This window comes from Ursus americanus, chromosome 4 (assembly GCF_024610735.1).
Source record: "Ursus americanus isolate L20-20 chromosome 4, mUrsAme1.1.p, whole genome shotgun sequence".
Lineage (NCBI taxonomy): Eukaryota > Metazoa > Chordata > Mammalia > Carnivora > Ursidae > Ursus > Ursus americanus.
In genome coordinates, this window is record NC_142130.1 from 22972838 (window position 1) to 22992850 (window position 20013).

At 43.8% G+C, this 20013-nt stretch overlaps 1 protein-coding gene across 4 annotated transcripts in view; it reads right to left on the bottom strand.

The window, feature by feature from the left end:
* DGKG (diacylglycerol kinase gamma) overlaps positions 1-20013 on the bottom strand; it is a 203539-nt gene that overhangs the window by 130912 nt on the left and 52614 nt on the right. For all 4 annotated transcript variants that reach the window (XM_087861478.1, XM_087861477.1, XM_087861476.1 and 1 more), the window contains exons 4-9: positions 17012-17174; positions 16372-16434; positions 8875-9045; positions 4562-4611; positions 1264-1338; positions 470-592 (exon numbers count right to left, since the gene is read on the bottom strand). In XM_087861478.1, the coding sequence (XP_087717604.1) occupies positions 470-592; positions 1264-1338; positions 4562-4611; positions 8875-9045; positions 16372-16434; positions 17012-17174 (645 nt within the window). The remainder of the gene's footprint in view (positions 1-469; positions 593-1263; positions 1339-4561; positions 4612-8874; positions 9046-16371; positions 16435-17011; positions 17175-20013) is intronic.

Below are 20013 nucleotides of genomic sequence, written 5' to 3' on the forward strand. Positions count from 1 at the left end.
GGGAAAAGTATCTATCTTATCTGGTTGTTCTGATGATTAAATAGCATACCATCACTGAACGCCCTTCACCTTGAGACAGATCAGTATCTTTCCGTCCCTTCCTTCCTTCCTTCGTCAACACTCTTAGTATATTTTAACCTAATTTGTTGAACAGATGGAATTCTTCCTTGACCCTCCCTCCCCGCCTGGTTGAGTCTAAGCTTCTGGTAGGGGGATATTGTATTTGTGTCCCCTTGGCAGTTCTCAGAACGGTATCTTTAATTAGTGAATGTCCTCTGTCAAAGGAAGGGATATATGCCAGGCACTAACAGGTAGAAAGAGAAGACTTCAGGCTGGCCTAGAGCCTATGGTGTGTCCATTGCGGAAGTCGGGGCAGAAGCCAAGGCCTTATATATAGATGTTAACTTCCACATGGAACCCGATGCTTCTGAAAGGCAAGAGCTCTCTGAGCTCAGGCTTGCTGACTTACAGAGTCGTCCATGCCCAGCAGGACCAGCAGTGGGATGGTGGTCATCCCTCCATGGACCCATTCCTCTAGAGACACAAAGCCGTCCCGGTCGTAGTCCATCCCCTGCAACATCTCCTTCAGTATCTGCAGGACCCAGAGAGCAACAATTGTCCACTTTCCTCCTGCACTTCCCTGCCTCCTTCTGTCCCCTTCTTTCTCTTTTGCTGTGTTATCTGCTTTGTGTTTTACCCCTTTGTCCTCTGAGTCACAGTAGGCAGAGCAGTGAGGGAGCAAACAGGGATGAGGAGGCCAGGGTTCCATGCCTGGCCCTGCCCTGCCCTGTGTGGTCTTGGGGAAGCCACCGCCACTCTCTGGGCTCTGCTTTGCTCACCTATAAAATGAAAATAGTATTGCTATGTGTGTAGCAATGTAATGAGGGTAAGAGAAAATGAGACAAAATGTCTCATCTAATACCTGCCTTTTAGGAGCCCCCGAACGTAATTATTATTATTAATATTATCTGGTGATTGAGAAAAATCTTTAAAATTCTTTCTAGCTCTAAATTCCTTGAACCCATGTTATAAAAATTTAGCTCTGGTGGAAAGGTTGGGGAGCATTACTAGGTATCATCATTTGAATTATGTCTTTGATTTTTCTTATCAAAGAAGCGGGAGGGCAAGGTATAGGACCCCTGGGAAGCTGCCTATAAGAAGGTGAGTCTGGGAGAGCGTGCTCAGTAAACATCTGTATCCTGAGTGTCCCTCTTTCATCTTGGACGCTCACTTGGACGTCTCCCCTTGCTTCTGGAAACTTACAGGCCTCAGCTCCGTGGGATCCCACTCTAGATACTGGGCAATGTGAAGCATCTGGTTGACAATACGATCCATCTCCTAGAAAACATCAAGAGGAGAGAACCACTGAAGATGAGTTTTTAAGAGCAAGACTCAAAATCAAACCCTGTGGGAACATGGGCAGGGCAGAGCGTGAGAAGCGGCAGTGTAACGTACTGGCATTTCACGTACACTAGTCAGGAGGTACCTGTGAGCTCACCATTTGTTTCTGCTCTCTCTTTCAGCCTTGACTACAAAGCTCTGTGGAGAGTAGATGGTCACAGGAAGCACAGACCCCAGATAAGCCAGAGGTATACAGAAAACTCACTGAACATTGACCTCTTCTTGGAACCCCCGGACTCACCTTTCTTCCTCAATTCTGCCCTTTGACTCAGCATAGAAGGCACCCCTGTTTGCTCCTTTGGGATTCTTGCTTCTTAAATACTTATAAACCAAGGCAGTTCTCTCCTCCCTTTTTTATCCCTCCTCATTCCCGCAGCTTTAGCAACTTGGGATCCATCTATACTTCCCAGGGGTCAGTTTCAGGGGGCTGTAGGGCCACTGCCTTGGTCCTAGCTTAGGCACTAATACTTAGATTCCTTTGGGCACCTCTCTTCCCTTTGCATCTTGTCCAACTCTGAGCCCAGGACTCCGTGAACAGGAATTGATACGGGCTACAATTGCCTGTTAAGTGAGCCTTTTGTTTAGTACCAAGGCCCAGCTTTATCTAAAACCTCACAGAATTGTTGGATGTGAATGAATCAGGGCACCAAGAGTCGCATGGAAGCACACTGGACTCAAGAGGCATTTGTATCTCGTGGGCACCACTGAAGATGCTCATAGTAAGACTGATCTGGGGAGAAGGTCAAAAGTGTTGCTTCCACCAGGTAGAATGCTGGGTCAAAACAAGCAAGCTAAAACCCAGGAGGGATTTTAAAAATTGTATTTTATTTAAATGAAAGAAAATTCATTGCAAAATCCCAGATGAGCAGTAAATGGAAATAAGGTAGTGGGCCACACAGTGGGGGCAGGGCTCAGCAGAATTTCCAACACAAAAGAGTTTGGTGGATCGAGCTGGGTCCAAGATTCATTGATTCAAACAATGGGATTCAGGAACGGAGAATTAGATTCAGTCTTGGTCTGCGTGAATGGGTGGGCATTTTCAGGAAGCAGAGGAGGCAGATTTTAGGAAGAACTTGTTCCCTGGATGTGCACTTTGGTCAGGCCACGTGTGGCTACTTAAAGAGTCACGGAGGAATAGGTTCAGTTCTGTGCCATATTTTGGGAATGGCACTTTCAAGCCAGAGCTTGGTCAGAGAGGTTATTTAAACCCCTCTTGTGAGAAACAGTATAGCAATTGGGGGAATTTGAGCTTAGAGAAGGTATGGGGTATGGGTGACAGTGCCTTCTAAATTTTAAAGACCTATTGTATCGTATCGGTTTTCCACTGGTCAGCTGCCCTGGTCACCTACACGAGGCAGAAGTAAGCCAAAGGATATAGGGAAGGAGGAGTTGAAGGCTGGCTAATTTTGGTCTCACTGTTGGGTTGGGGGAGGGGGACGGGAAAACAGAATCCTGTTTTGTGCTGAGAATTTCTCCGGCAGACCAGAGGTGTCCTTTGTGCAGGAAGGAAGCCCTCTCTACCAGTCCCCCCAGCAGTGGAATAGCTGTCTTAAGGTAGAGGGTAAAGTCTCCATTCCTGCGAGTGTTCACACAGAGCCTGGGCCTCCATCTGCCAGAGATCCTCTGTAGGAAATTGAATCAGATATTTCTAGTGAGCCTCACTCTGTCTACCGATGCTGTCTTCCAAACAGATCTGGAATTTCACCACTTCTTACCATCTGCAATGCTTCTACCCTGGTGCGTGTTACCATCACTTCTTGTCTTGTTTATTCCGATAGCTTCCTAACTGGTATCCCTGCTTGAGTCCCTACGGTCTAGTCTCAACACAGCAGCTAGAGTGATCTGGTTACACTGAAGTCCTGTTACCCCTCTCCTCAACATCTCCAATGGTTCTCTGTTCCTCCAGAGTAAAAGACCAACTCTTCCAGCCCCCTCTATGGCTTGCTGTGTTCTGCGAACTCTCCCCGCAACCAGCCCTGGTCATTATTTCGCTGGTCTCATCTCCTATTACTTCTCACTCTGACCTCCTCACTATTCTGTTCCATCACTCTGCCTCCTCATTAATCTGCTGACATTCCAAGCACCCCTAAGGACCCTTGTACTTGGGGTTCCCTCTGCCTGGAAGGTGCCTGCTCTGGATATCCCCCATGACTCTCTCCCTCACATCCTCCCAGTCCCTGTTCACATGTCCCCCAAGGGAGACCTCCTTGACTCCTCTACGTACATCTGCAGCTCCCCCAAGCACTTCCTTTCCCTCCTTTATTTTTTTCCAGCACACATCTCTCTCTGACACATATCTTGCTATGCTTCGTAGGGTGGGCACCTGCACTAGAATGAAAGCTTCATGAGGGCATGGATTTGCGTCCGTTGGCTTCACTGATGAAGCCCCAGCCCTCGGAGTAGTTCATGATGTGTGGCGGAGCTCAATAAACATGTGTTGATCAAATGCCTGAGTCTGTGATTTTCTGGTTATTCTCTGGCATGATGCGACCCACAGCATTGCCATGTGGCTATCGGCGTCCCTTAAAGGAGCCCTGGGGTTTAGAGGATGTTGGGATGATTTAGTTGGTCTAGTGGACTTGTTTCCTTCCTTCCCCGTGGGGCTGGTGTGACTCCGTCCCATGCCCCTCCACCCTTAAGCCCCATCTCTGACACTGCCAGTGATGAACGCGGGGCTTTCTGATTGTTTGCCTTCTCCCCCTCTGCCTTCTTCCTTTTCCATACCCCCTTTCACTCCATGATCCCTGTCCTATCCCTGCCAATTCCTGAGGAAGAGTGGGGGCGGGCCTCAGGCTTTCCCAGGTACAATGGGATGGGACCACGAGCTCAGAGCAGAAAGAATCAGACTCACTGAGCTAGTACCCTGGGTATGAGTGGAAGACTAGGAGGTTAAACTCGATAATATACTAAAGCATCTCCCCTTCTGAAATTGTGTGATCCTGGGCTTCTGGAATGAAAAGGTCAGGTGGAATTCACTCTCCCCCAGGCTGGCACTATTGGAAGTAGCAGTGGGAGGTTCCACCATGATTTCTGCAGCCCATATTGAGATACTGTATTTCTATAAAGATGGAACTGGGAGGTTTTAGACTCTTCCTCCACCTGCTCCCCTCTCCCCTACATTTTCTTGGTTTCAGGAGGGACATTTGGAACGAGAACTTACCGCTTGGTCCAGGAGACCGTTCTCATCCGAATCATAGAGACGAAACATGACTGCAAGAGACACAGAGGTGAGGCTCGAGGTGTCCTCCGGGCACCAGGGATGGGCTGTGGCTTTGATGCTGCCGGTCTTTAGCTCAGTTCTGTCACTGGGGCGAAGGCCCTTGCAGCAGCTCACCCACCCTCCAAGATGCAGAGTCTGACTTCTTACATAGAGGGTGGAGAAAGGGAGCCGTCTGGCCATCTGGCTTCTGGACCTGTCTAAGCAATAACTCTGTGGCTGATGAGATCCAGGTCACGGTATGGTTCCTGGTAGAGCATGCATATCTCACAGCATCACTGGAACACAGCTCAAAGCAAATGCCCGGCTGATGGTGGGCAGAGCTACCAGAATTATAAATGGAACATTGCTTTTATTGCACCCAGAAAGGGTGTGGATTTAGGCAGACCCACATCTTGGCTTTGGCCCACCACCTCCAGGGCATCAAACAAGTCCTTTAACTTCGTTGGACCATGTTTCTTTATCTGCAAGATGGAGATTACAACGGTTTCTTTCTCCTACTTTTTTTTTTAATGAGGATTAATATGTAAATGATAGGCCAATTTTTTCTCTGTAATAATTTTAATTGTTCTATATAAGAGCTATAAATAAGCATACAATGTACTACAAGATATGTATTAAATAAATATATTAATACCTTTAAAATGTTCATAAAAGAAATATGCCAAGTAAGACTACATACATGGTAAATATTTTTGCTGGCCTTTTTAAAACTTAAAAAGGTTTTAGGAGAAGATTTTGACAACCTCGTTCTCTTTAAAAAAGATATCCAGGGAAGTTTAAATTGATGTGTTCTTTCTCTTAACATCCCCATAGCAAGCAAAGAAGTTCAACATCATTTCATTAACCTCAGGATTTAATGCCAGCTATGATCGCTCTAAAAATCGATCTTGTGACATCTAAATGTTTTTGGCCTCATTAAAGATTTCAGGAAGATTGAGCTTATATGATACCTTATTCTATTTATGTGCCCTACTCCTTAGTCACATGGTGCTTGGAATGGAGAAAGCACTCAACAGATGTTATTTATTGTTACTTTCCTTCATTAACGAACATTTATATATGGCATTTAATAAGTACGATGCACTTTCCTATGCACTTTGTCATTACTACTTACGGAATCCTGCACAATGCTATGAAGTCATTACCATTATAGAAGCTATTGTATTTGCTTTTCTACAATGTCAACATGCTATTTAGAAACATCCTCTATCATGTTCTAGCTGTAGGGCGGTGATGCAGGATAAGGAAGATCTGGGAGAGAAATTTGGGCAAAGAACTAAATTTTCATTTTAGAGACCTGGGAACTTGCATTTCCTTCACCTTAAAGGTAGAGATCCTGTCTGTGATCTCAGAGGTAAGCGGAGTGGGGAGCAGAGCTGAACACATCTTCATTTTCCTCCCATTCCTGAAACCCTTCATTGGGCCTGCTTTCTCCGTGGAGTCTCCCCCGACTGACCCTTCCCCACATATCCACTCTGGACCTCTCGGCATGCACCCACAGGTCACGACACTCCTGCGAGGTTGCCCATGTGTCGTCACATCCTTCTACATGTTGTGATATTCCTGCGTCTTATGTCTGTTCAGTGGTGTGATTGTGGTGGGAGTCGAGGTTCTTTCAAAGTAGGGTCACAGCCTTCCGATTCTCCGTGAGTCTTGAGAATGTGCTGGTCGGAGGCACTCAGCATGTGAGGCTGGCTGACTTGCCAGACAGGTGGCTGAATGACAGAAAGGACAGACCTTCCCACTACTGCTGTTCCCAGACCCTGGGCCCGGGTGACTCAACTGGAGCTCTCTTGGTCCTACTATGCAAGGACAGTAGAACTAGTAAGAACTAGGAAGAAAGCATCCAGTGTTTTAGCAGCATGGCCTTGGGCAAGTCATTTACACTTTCTGTGCTTTCTGACACATACAATGAGAATAAGCACATTGACCTTCTAGAGTAATTGTTTGGTTAAAATGAGATAATACATTTAAAGTGGTTAGCAGATAAAAGGTGTTCAATAATGAGAGTTATTGTTAATGTATGGATGATAGTTGGGATTTCAGGCTATTATTTCCAAAAAGATGCATGTTTGGTTATTTAAAAAGAAAAGCTTAAGTTACTTTCAACCATGAAAACCAGGGAAGGATTTGAATTCACCTGGCTTAATTAAAAAAAAAAGATTAAAAACTCTAGAGGACAAATAACCAAGTTTCTACAACAAAAAAATTACAAGGAAAGAAATAAGCGAAGATTAAAACAGAAGAAACGTAAGAAGCAATGGCAATGTATGGACCACACTGGGATTCTGATTCAAGCAAACAATTAAAAATTTGTGAGATAGTTGGGAAAAAGTGAGCACTGACTGAATATCTGATATATCAAAGGTGAAATTAAATGGAGTCACTTATGTCAAAGGATTTTAAAAGGGAGCTGGGAGGCCATTAAGGAGGTGGGCCTCATGCACGTTCTCACCGAGCGGAACCGTGAACTCTGAATTGGGCCAAACTGCGAATAGTCCAAGGACTCACCCCGAACACCTGCAACTTGCTGCATAAAGAGACAGCTTAGTGAGAGTCTCAGTCACCAATTACATTCAGTCAAGATTAGTTTTCTGCCATCAACACCAATCCAAATTCTCTGTCAACAACATATATGAGCATTCCCTTTTGTCTTTCAATACCCCTGACGCTTGTTCCCTGGGAGGGGCACTATTTGGGTTGCTGCCCAAATCGGTGTTCCCTGAATTGCTATTCTGAGGCCCTAAACTAATGTATTTTTTTCTTTAGTGCTGCCTCCTTTCTCTGTGAGCAGGCAAGAGTAAGGAATCATAGTCGTTCAACGGGATAACGGCGCTCTAGTTATATTTAAGAAAAGTCATATTTTAGAGGTACCTACTGAAATATTTACAGGTCAAATTACATGATGTCTGGAATTTGCTTCAAAATATGAGGGAATGCATGGGAGGTATAAATAAAACATGATTGATTATAAGCAGGTAATTACTGAAGGTGGCTGATGGGTGCATGGAAGTTCATTGTACTTTCTACTTTTACCTCTGCCGGAAATTTTCTGTAACAAAAAGTTTTTTTTAAATGCGGTTTCTTTTTATTGCCATTACAAGACTCAATCGGAGAGCCACTAATATGAAAAAATCTGCCACATCTTTTCTGGTAATTATGAACAAATACAACGCCTGAAAGTCCAAATCCAGCTGAATGTTGGAAATAATCTGACATTTCACTTTTAACATTAGCAAAAAGAAGGAGAAATCTGCTCTATTTGCCACCAAATTAGCACTTCAGACTTGCCATTGTTAACACCTCAAAACTATGGGGGAGATTTTAAACTCAGCTAATGAGCACAGTTTCATTTTGGTTCTGGCAAGGGTTAACCTTTGCCAGACATTTCCTTGTTAATGTTTTAAGCTTTATTGACTAGTCTTATTAACTGGAATTTTGACTTTTGCTATGATGTGTATGTTTTTTCCCTTAATATCTACTAAGGTCCCAAGAGGAGCCAAAACTATGTATCTTTTTTGACAAGGCCCTATTATCTCCTGTTTTAAAAAGTCTGCCTGTAGGCTCACGGAGGCGGGGGGACCATCCCTGCAGTGAGTCTTCTACGAGATTGCAGGCTCCTTCAGCAGCTGTGGGCTTGCCTTTCTGCCACCAGCCATTGCTCTCTCTCTCTGAAGATACGTTTTTGAAACCAACTGTAGTCACGTTATGAAACTAAACTCAACTCCCTTACTTAACTAGCCCTTTTCTCTAGAGGCCAAAAAACTTGGGGTGGGGGCGGATGAAGAAATAGAAATTAGCTTTAACAAGATAGAGGTTGATCAAGATAAAGGAATTCCTCATCGTTAGAGAGTTGCTTGGGCACAGAATAGGAGAAGGAAGACAGATGTTGAATGTCCTCCCTTGAAAAATAAGGGAAGGTAGGAGTTTCTGTTTGGAGGCTTTTAGAAAGTCCTGCCAGCAAAGGAAGGGAGTCTTGGCCCTTGCAGAGACTTCTCCCCTTTCCAAATTCTGATTCTCAATACCAAGGCCTCAGATGCATGTCCTACTCTCCATGCAACTGGCACTGTGTCCCAAGGTGGATTGCAAGAAATGTCCAGATGACTGCTGGTGACAGGACAGAAATACCTTCCCCAAGCAGGTGTCCCAATACCCATGATCTCAGATCAATCTCCGGCATGTTTAGAATGAAGAGAAGGGTACTAGATCTTCTTCTAGGAAAAAGTGGAAGATTCTTGAGGGTGAGCACTTACATTCCAGCTTATCCTGAGGTCTCCCCGTCTCCAGAAGGGACAGGTAACACACGACATCCTTCAGGTACACTATGGGGGATTCTGAGCCTGGAGATGGAGCAACAGGGTTTCCCAGGGGGGCTGCAGCCACTTGGTCTTTAGCTGGCACGTGCTTCTCGGTGATCTTTGATTCTGTGATAGGCAAAAGGAAACCATCCAAAGGCACTTAATGTTTGGTAAATATTTTTTAAAAAAACCCTTTTGTTGCTCTATCATTTTCTTGATAGAAGCAAGAATTTTATACAAGTGTCCTCAAAAGTGTTGGTTACTTAAATATGATGAAGTCAGTGGCCCTAGAAATCTAGTTTGCAGAGTTCGTACTCTTTGAATGGACCCCATTCTGACCCTTTTAAGAACGTATATCCTTGTAAGAAATTCACCTATACCCTGTGAATTTTCAGAAAAGATGATAATGATGGTTAGTAACATCAATAGCCAACAGGTAAATGTCATTTAGCCAATTGTCTGGGAACACACTCAGTTTGTAGAATTTCAGCTAGGATTCCAAAATCTAGACTATTGGTCATTTGCCAATACACCCTTTCACAATTTTCTTCTCATATACATTTAAAGATGGATAAAAAGATGTATATTCAAAAGAGAAAACTGGGATCAACAAGTTTCCAGAAACTAGGAAGAATTTTGACTAGCTGCAAGTCTAATCAATTGGATGACGAAAATGCAGAAAGTAGTTTATCATACCACAGGAACAGGGTAAGCTTTACCTCTGGAGTTTTCCTTCCTTAAGTAGGAAAGCGCTGTGTCTCTTATACTCTTTGTCCTCTAATTCAGAAATATGAGGTTACTACTAATGAGAAAACCGGGCAGCTATTTTTTACTACTGTGTGAATTATACTTTCTTAAGGCACTTTAAGGGCTATCTCTCTTCTCCCAGTCTCTCTAGATCCATGCCCATCAGAAATGATCTCTTTTTTTTTTTAAGATTTTTTTTTTTTATTTGACAGAGATAGAGACAGCCAGTGAGAGAGGGAACACAAGCAGGGGGAGTGGGAGAGGAAGAAGCAGGCTCATAGCGGAAGAGCCTGATGTGGGGCTTGATCCCATAACGCCGGGATCATGCCCTGAGCCGAAGGCAGACGCCCAACCGCTGTGCCACCCAGGCGCCCCCAGAAATGATCTCTTAACATCCAGGAAGAGGGTGCAACTCACAGAAAACACTGGGAACAGTAAGAGGAGGACTGGCAGTGAAAATTCACTTAGGTACTGTATCACTAAGTAACGGAGTGCTGAAGGCATAGGCAGAGGGAGAGACAGCCCTGACAGCAATGCCTGCTGGGGAAGTCAATGCTACCAGCACACTTTTTGTTCAGAGAGCCAAAGTGCCAGGCAAAGGCAAACAGTTTGTGTCAGGCCAGTAGAGCTGTGCTACATGAAAGCCTACCGTGTCCTAGGAGTTGGGTTGTGGTCTGAGAAGGGAGTGAACCATGATCCAGAGGGACCGTGGCTGAGACCACTGTCTCACTGACACACTCAGTATGCTACAAGCGGCCCTGTGAAGACACCAAGACGGAGCTTATGAAACAGAGCTGCAGAACAAGGAAAGGAGGTTCCATTCTGAAGTTTCCAAAAACCAGACCTTTGGAAATAATTTCCTACGGGACAAGATCCTAGGAGGTTACAAGAAGATATAACCTCTATTAAGCAGGGGCAGAAAGCCTCAGGGGTGAACAAGTTGAGATACAAATATAATAAGACGGGATAAAAATAAGGATAATGGGATGGGAAAATTACAATAAAATTACATATGCAACAGAAGTATTAAAATCATCGCTGAAGGGAAAGTTAGAAAAGGAACATAATAATATATAAGACAAATGTGAGAAATCCTTTGTACTGTACTCGAGTTACTGTTCCATCCTCAGATGACCCCTCCAGTAAAACACTATTACAATGACTTCTATTTTGACCGTATTGGAATAACGGTACCAGATTTACCCTTCTATTGAAACAACTAAAAAACTGGACAAAAGATACAAAACAATGGTTCATAGGACACTGAATGTGGTAGCACCAAGTGGTGATCCCAAGAGATAAAAAACAAATGAGATGATCCCTGTAATTGCCACATCTTACTGAGTGGAAAGAGTTTCTAGGCTGCAGCCCAGGGAAGGGGAACCCAAGAACATCTGGGAAGTCTCTCTGAGTTGAGGAGGCAGAGTTGGGAGTCTGGGGAGTCCAACATGGCTAGAGTTCACAGAGCAGAGCACCAAAGAGGAGAGAGCTGCACAGAAAGAACTCTAGAGATCTGCAGAGGGTCCCCTCTGAGTAATCAGTGGAGAGTTTCCCTCAATTATTCAGCCGAGTAACAATTAGCACAGATGTGTGAGGAGACTACCCGAGGCTGGGGAAAGAATCACTATTGGAGGGAACAATCCCTAGAATGCAGGAATAATGTCTATTCTCACCAACCAAGGTAGAAAACCCCAATAACTCAAGAAGCAATGGGGAGAGTACTCAGAAGAGTTTTGCTTTGATAGTTGGGTGAAATTAATAAATGCCTCTCTGGTCCTGCCTACCAAAGCTTTAAAAGCTTGACCCAAAAAAGGTCAAACTATTTTCAAGTAACCTAACTCTGCCTCAAAACAAAGCTCAGGAATTTTTATAAGAATACAAAAATATCTAATACCCAATGATGTAAAATATTCAATGTCTGGCATTTAACAAAACTGACAGGTATACAAAGAAGCAAGAAAATATGAACGATAATAATGAGAAAAAGCAACTGACACGGAGCCAGAAATGACAGATGATAGAATAGATAAAAACTTTAAAATAATTATTACAAGTGTATTCCATCTGTCCAAGAAGCTAAAGGAAAAATTGCACATGTTAAGAAGAGACATAAAGGATATTTTTAAAAACTGCCCACAACAATTGTCTAGATATGATGTGTGTGAAATGAAAAAATGCACTGAATAGGATTAGCGTGGATTAGACATTGCAGAAGAAAACATTAGTGAATTTGAAGCACAGCAACAGAAACTATCCAAAAAGGCTAAAAAAATAAATAAATAAGTATCATATCGGTGAGCTTTGGGACAACTTCAAATAGACATGTAATTGGAATACCTGAAGAAGAGAGGAAGAAGTAGAAAAAAAACTGAAGAAATAAAGGCTGAAATTTTTCCAAATTTGTTGATATTTGATAAAAGCTATAGAATCTCAGGCCCAAGATGCTCAGTGAACCCCAAACACAAGACACATGAATAAAACTACACCAAGGAACGTTATAATCAAATTGATTAAAATCAGTGATAAAGAAAAAAATCATAGGGGCGCCTGGGTGGTGCAGTCGTTAAGCATCTGCCTTCGGCTCAGGGCGTGATCCCGGCGTTATGGGATCGAGCCCCACATCAGGCTCCTCCGCTATGAGCCTGCTTCTTCCTCTCCCACTCCACCTGCTTGTGTTCCCTCTCTCGCTGGCTGTCTCTATCTCTGTCGAATAAATAAATAAAATCTTTAAAAAAAATCATTATTCTTTAAAAAAAAAAAGTCTATTCAGATGGCAAAAAAGAAAAAAAAAAAAGAAGACGACCCAACCAAGCACATGCCTCCTATAAAAAAGTCAGTTTAAATACAAAGACACAAATACATTAAAAGAATGGAGAAAGATACTACTATAACTTTGGATAACTAGAGTGGCTACATTACTTATGAATATAATTATAATAAAGTAGATTTCAAAGCAAAGAGTATTACCAGGAATAAAGAGTCTTTTCATAATGAAGAGGTCAAATCATCACAAGAACATAATAATCCTAAGTATTCTACTCCTTGATCTTTACCTAAAGGTAATGAAAGCTGTCCATACAAAGATGTGTACAGGAATATTCATGTTTTATATGTAATAGCCCCAAACTGGAAGCAACCCAAATGGCCATCAATAGGTGAACGGATAAACAAATTATGGGATATCTACCTATATATTGGGATACTAATCAGCATTAAACATGTGAATTATTGATACACACAACAACATGGATAAATTCTAAAATTACTATGCTGAATGACAGAAGCCACACCAAAAAAATGTACATACTGTATATGATTCTATGTGTAAGAATAGAAAATGCAGTTTAATCTATAGAGATAGCAAGCGGATCAGTGATAGTACAGAGATGGGGGTGGAGGTAGGGAGGGTGGGAGAAGGAGATTATAAGGCAACTTTGGGGATGATAGATATCTTCATTATATTGATGTGGTACTGGTTTATAGGTGTATACATATGTAAAAACTTATTAATTATACACTTTAACTGTGTGCAATTCATTTTACACCAATTATACCTCTTCAAAGCTGTTTTAAAACATTATTACAGCCTCTTCCAAAGATCCTTGGATTATCAGAACTATGACTGGATCTTCACTGTTCTAGTCTACACTGAGGTGTAGTCACAGAAATGCTGGGGTGCAGAAGGACTGAGGGACACATAGTCCTACTAGTGCTTTTCCTCCTCAAGCTCCCTTATGTGAAGCACCCCGAACCCATGGCCATCTAAGTACATCCCTCAGGGACCATCAGTAATGAAAGACTACCCTCTTCCAGACTGCAGAAGTTCTGTCTAGATGCCATGTCATAAACCCTTCTGCTTGAGGGTTCTTAGGCAGACCTGACCTGTTCCACGTTCTCTCTTAGTCTCTGTAGTACTTGTAGTCTTCCAGTTAGGCAGTGTTGCATCGTGGAAAGAATACCAAGCTAGAGGCAGAGGACTGGGATTCTAGCTCTGGGTTTGTGCTAAATGGTGTGTGATCTTGCCCAAGTGGGCTTACTTCTGTATCCAACCTCAGATTTTTCATCTGTGTAAAGAGGGACTTGCGTTTAAATTGATGTTTACCAAAAGTCTTGAATGACATGGAAAATGTTTGTGAGTATAATGTTAAGTGAAACCCAAAGCTGGTTCCAAAATTACATGGATAGTCTGATTCCAACTCCATAAAAAATTTATAGAAAAAACCCACAAGGAGACGTATATGCATGCATGTGTGTAACTGCATTGGTAAAGTGTGGGTGATTTTGTTGTTTCCTTCTCTTTTTTTTTGTACTTTTCAAATTTTTTACAATGTAAATGTGTTACTTTGATAATTGGGAAAAACAGGAAAAGTTGAAGGACTTTCCCTGAGAGTCCAGTATCCCAAGTTACTGAAACATCTCAAGCCTGAAGAACTCAATAAAAACCAGGAGACTGAAGTTCACATTGTTTATCCCATTTAGTCCTGGGCACTGAGGGACGGTGCACTCAGGCTTTCCTAGCTGACACCCTGACAATGACAGATTGCTCAAGGCTCTGAGTCTATGTCTGGTCTTAGTGAAAACCCCTTTCTGCTGTGCCTATGGACCAGTGCTGTTCCAGTACCTGGTTCTGGAAATAAATAACTTGAACTGGGTTGTTACAGATCCCAGCTTGGAGATTGCTCTGATAGGCCTAAATAGGCCATAGCAAATGAGAATCTAGTTTCCTCCGGCTTCTGCTTGGGTGACAGGAAAGGTTGGGATTTTTAACAGATGGCCTGATCTAAGGTGATACCAGAACTTGGCTCTTCCTTACTGGCAGAGGCCCCTCTCTGTGGTGTCCGTCTGTCCCTACATTCCTATTTCTGGTAAACAGGGGCATCTAATTAAGACATCCATGGAAGGTGGCCTCACAGGAAAAGGATGTTCTCCTTTAAATTTCAAGTCACAAAAAGAGATGAAAAAATGCTATATACCTCCCTGGGCCAGCAGTCAGATCATTACCCTTTTATTATCTGACCACAGGAAATTGATACTCTCCATACACAAGGAAAATGGTACACCACAAATCATTTCTCCGGGAGGAAGTCTCTGGAAGTTGCTCTCAGACCCAGAATGATACAAATGTTGCAAATAGACATGGTGGTCAAATACACCAGCCAAGTTCCATTATCATCATCGACTACCTTTTCTCAAATATCATGTAATAACAGCATCCCCAATAAGTCCTTCCTTGGTTCCTCAGAAACTTCAGCCACTAAAACAAGTCCTGTCCAGACAATTTGGAATCTCAGGGAATGAAGTCTAATTTCTCTCAAGTTCCTCTTGAAGTTCCAGATACTTGGGCTAAGAGAATCTCTGGGTGAAGAATCTGGGTCCAAATGCTTGTCATGGCTGATTTTCTTGCTCAGAGTTTAGAATCTCAAGGTTCCCAACTTCGCCCCTCTCTTCCTATCATGAGAATACTTTATGTCATAACATGCCTCTGCTATTCCACATCAGATTGAAGACTTACTTATAACTTGAATCCATTTAAGCAAGGGGCCACGGACCTAGCATGGCTGGTGGGATGCTGGGAAGGGCAGGTGGGTGACATACTTCGTAGAGTCTTGCCCTCATGCTGCCCCTGAAGGCTTCAGGAAGGCACTGATGCTCGTAATCCTTGCTTCGGGGAGCTCTATGAGAAGCCTGAAATTTGCTGAGCTTACGGTCCAGAGGCAACTCTCCTTTCCCAACTATGTTCTGCTTTTCATCCACAGTAAATTTTTGATCTCACCAGTCCTTCCGTTACACCCTGAAAACTCTACAATCCTTCCAGTTGCCCTTTTTACCATGACTAGAAAAAAGATTAGAACTACATCTAGTATCTACTTGGAGAAATTCTCTCATCCCTCCAGGTCCCTGGTAAATAGATGAAAATAATGTTAACTGCGTCACCTTGTTCCTCCTCCTGACTTATTAAAACCAGTGCATGTAAATACCTCCAATTCTCGCGCCCAGGCCTTTGTACTATTGTTCTACGTTTCACCTCTACAAATGTTATAAACTGCACAACACGTCATTTTTTTTGCTTCAATAGTTAATTGCCTTTCAAAGAGATTTAACTAATAAGAAAAATATTCTTCATATTTCCCCATGTGGTTACCAGTTTTAGTGCTCTTCATTCTTGTGGGTAAACCCCGAGTTCCATATGGTATAACTCTACTAAAAAGATTTCCTTTCCCATTTCTTGTAGTGCCGCTCTGTATGGCTTCGTCCACCTGAACACACTCTTACCTCCTTGCCCAACCCACACTCAACCATCCACACACAGACTCATCTGTATCTCAGCCCCAGAGCGACCTCTTCATTTACCTGCTCTGCCTCTGCATCACACACACACACACACACACACACACACACACACACGCGCACTCACTCAAACCCCCATCATACACTTTCTCGTGAGAAGGCTCCCCTTCTCCCCTTTCTGTCCAGGCAGCCCCATCAGAAGCAAACGGCCAGCGAGCTGCCCTGTTTCAGGGCATCAAGCCTCAGAATATCCGCACATGTGAGTGGTGGAGGCCCCAAAGACGGAGGCAGACAGATCTGCTTAAAGGACCTACGATGACACGGAGACAAAGTGCTGGTTAGATTTCCCCCTCCTCCCACGGATGAGGTATTCTCCACTCCATCCCACCCTGCAAATCTAGTATTATAAAGACTTACTTGTATCAGGGGCACAGGCCTCATCTGCTTTGGCGGCATTATCCACATTCTGTATGTTGGTATCTGGGGAGTAGAAAGAAGGTTTGAGGACCAGCCCATGCTCTCTACCTTCTTAGAGAGGCAGGTAGGGGACTTTCCTATGGGGTCTGGAGCACTTGAGTTGTGTGTCTCTGAGTGTCAGCTGGGTTCATGCTGACTTATGGGGGTTGGCTGTGTCTCCCGCATTACAGCCCAAGCTTCAAGAAGAAAGTGACCACACCTTACCCTTCTTCTGACACTCCTGGGCTCATTCCAGACTGGGTACATGACCTGAAGGTGCTCCCTCCAAAGGCTTCTTGCAGTCTTTGCAGAAGGTTCTCTCCCTCCTGCCATACATTAATTCGTGCATCCTCTTCTCCCCACCTCCCCTCTGATCCTGAGGGCAGGAATTTTGGCCTTCTTTGTTCCTCTGAGAGAGCCATGAGACAGGGCTTCCTGTGAGGCCCTGCAGGGAAAGGAGTCCTGGTCCCCTGGTCCCCATTCTCACCCCATAAGGAAGTTATTATATACAGGGGACCCCCTAGAAATGCAGCTGTGCCTGTGGCAAATGCGTCTGAGCTACAAAATCTCTTTCTATCTTGGGGAACACTGGTCTACATACCTGGGCTACTGGCCTCATTGCTGGCCCCCTCTGTTGGGTGGTCAGGGGTCTCCCGTCTGGGCTTCTGGCTGAAGGCCAGGAAGAGGTGAGTGCTCAGTGGCTGGGGAAGGTCCACCTCCAGGTATGCCCTCATGAACAGCTTGAAGACATCGTAGCTAATTGGCTGAGAAGAAACAAAGAGGACAGAGAAACTAGGGGGGCGGGCAGGCGAGAGAAATGAAAGGGAAGCAGAAGGAAGTGGGGGGATTGGTGGGTGCAGGAATGAAAAGGCCAGAAAGTGATAGAGAATGGCAGGCACAGGGAGCTGGGGACAGGATGCAAGAAAGAGAAGACACTGGTGGTTACATGTTGGGGTTTGCAGGAGGCTTCTGTAACAAGACGTGTCCAAAACTAGGTAGAAAGAGGGTGATGGGGAATGAGCACTGGAGTGGAGGCCACAGAAGAGGACTCTGCTTGAATCGAGGCCCACAAGCCAGACTGGTTTCTAATGAGCAGAATTTGGTCAGTGCCCTGGAATCCTAGTGAAGATGAAGAAGGACATAGTGGAAAACACGATGGAAAGATGGTTCTTCCGTGGTGTCTCCATTTTCTGCTTGTGCTGTGAGGGATATGATTCCTGAGTGTTCAGGTCTCAGAATATAGGGGAAAACAGGCTCCATCCTTCATTACTTCCATAACTGATCTTCCCTGGATGAGCCTCAAGAGAACAGGAGAGGGTATGTGTCTGGCTCAGCTGCTCTCCAAACATGTCCTTGTGAAGGTTTTAGGCACTGGGAGAAGAGCAGGAAGCCAAGGACAGAAGGTAGAATCAAGAAACGTGCCAAAAACTAGAACCTCTCCCTGCTGTATCTCTCCCACTACTGCCTGGCTTCTGGTCCCGGGCTGGGAGCAACCATGCCAGAGAGGGCTGCTGTACTCAGCAAACACTCAACAAAGTCTGCAGTGAGTCATCACTGGCTCGTGCTCTGATGGCATCAGATTCTTCATCAAATCAGCAGATGCTCCTGGAAATCACTGAGGAAGCTCTACTCTAAGATCTGCTGTGCAGGCTTTTGTAAATAATAACAGCCATGAGAATAAAATCCCTTTTTTGGGAGCCTACTTGGCTCTCCTTCCAAAATGTTGATAGCATTTAACCCCTTGTCTCTTCTAGAAAATCTGGGAGCCTTCCCAGAACAATGAGCTGGCTTAAATATATACAATCAGATCTGGGATACAAAGTTTTGGCCCTAAAAACAAGTGATGCCCTCCTGACCTCATTGGGAGGGAGCTCACAAGGCGGTTTCTGCTTGCCCCTGGCTGTCCTTCACAGAGCAGAGGGAGCCTGATTTGGTTGGACAGAGGATAACGCAGGCTCTCAGCAGATTAAGGGATCTCTAAGCAAATGGTGGATTCATATTTCTTGTGACAACTAGCCATCTGTCTCTGTCTTTTCTGCCCCTGAGTTTCTGTGTCTCTTTCTGACCCTGTCTCCACAGCCTCATCACCCAAGTGTTCTTCCTCACACATTCTCCTCTTTTTTTTATCAGTCTGTAAGAGCAAAATCTTTTCCTCCTACTTTCCAAGTGGAACCGATCAACTATGACCCTTGATTCCAACCTCCCTCCATCTGAAGGCATCTCCCAGCATCTGCTTCTCTACCTGCAAGCATGTTCAAGGTCATTGTTCCAAAGAAATGGCTGGATACTTGAGTTACTAGCCTGTCCTTCTTTTCTTCCACTTTTATGTTCCCCGGCCAGACCACACTAGCCTCCTTAGTCCCATTTGGTCTGGGTTCTAGCCCATCACCTCTGAACCCACTCTCTCAAAGGTCATCAACTCAGTTGTCTCTTTTCTGACTTGCTCATCTTTGGCTTCTCTGTAGCATCCCATCCTCTCTTCTTGAACTTTCTGTTTTCCATGGTGTTACGCAATTTTGGTTTTCTTCATTCTCTACTTTGATTTGACTATGTATTTGCTGATGGCACTTATTATTTTAAAAGGCTCTTTCTGCATTGTCTTTTCCATTTGCACTATTTAAATTGACAAGTACTGTTTACAATGTACAATTGATCCTTGAACAACATGCGTTTGAACTGTGCAAGCCTACTTACATGTGGAATTTTTTCAATAAATACAGTATGGTACTGTCAATGTATTTTTTCTTCTTTATGATTTCCTTAATGACATTTTCTTTTCCCTAGCTTCCTTTATTGTAGAATATAGTACAGTATATACAGTACATATAACATACAAAATATGTGTTAATCAACTGTTTATGTTAAAAGTAAGGCTTCCAGTCAACAGTAGGCTATTAGTAATTAATCCTTCAGGGAGTCAACAAAAGTTTTATGTGGATTTCTGACTGCTTTGGGGGTCGGTGATCCTAACCCCCATATTACTCAAGGGTCAACTATAGTTTTGAGTCCCAAAGTGTCCTGTTAATCTTTTTATCAAATTGAGAACTATCAGCATGAAATATTTCTGGAAAAAAGACTATACTAAATGATTTTTAAAAAGAGAAATTTTAGTTAAACCAAATCTAATATAACGCTCTTCAAAAACCAAAGCTGAAAGATCATCAAACAAGAGCAGTGTGGGATTTTGGAGACCTCGTGACTGGACTCAGCTCTACCCCATTTCTCCCTCTTTGGGAACCTCAGTTTCTTCTTCAGCAGATGGTGAGTGCTGAATGAGAAGATCTCAAGTTCTCAACTTCTATTAGCTCCCTCCCTCAAGCAGCTCCTCTTCCTGACCCTGCAGTTTCTGCTAACCCTGGCAATACCAGGCTCCGTTTTGATCTTCCAGTCATCTGAGACTAGGTTTTGTCTCTTCCTTCTATTCACTGTTCTTTTGCCACATCTGTCACCTCCAGGTCTTTTCTTTGTGTCCACTGCCCAGCTGCCTCCACCCAGACTAGAAGGCTATGGAGGCCCAATGTTCCCTGGTTTCAGACTTCTGTTCCGTGCCTCCTACCTGGACCACTGCAATACTTCTCAATTTGCCTCCACCCCCATCTGTCA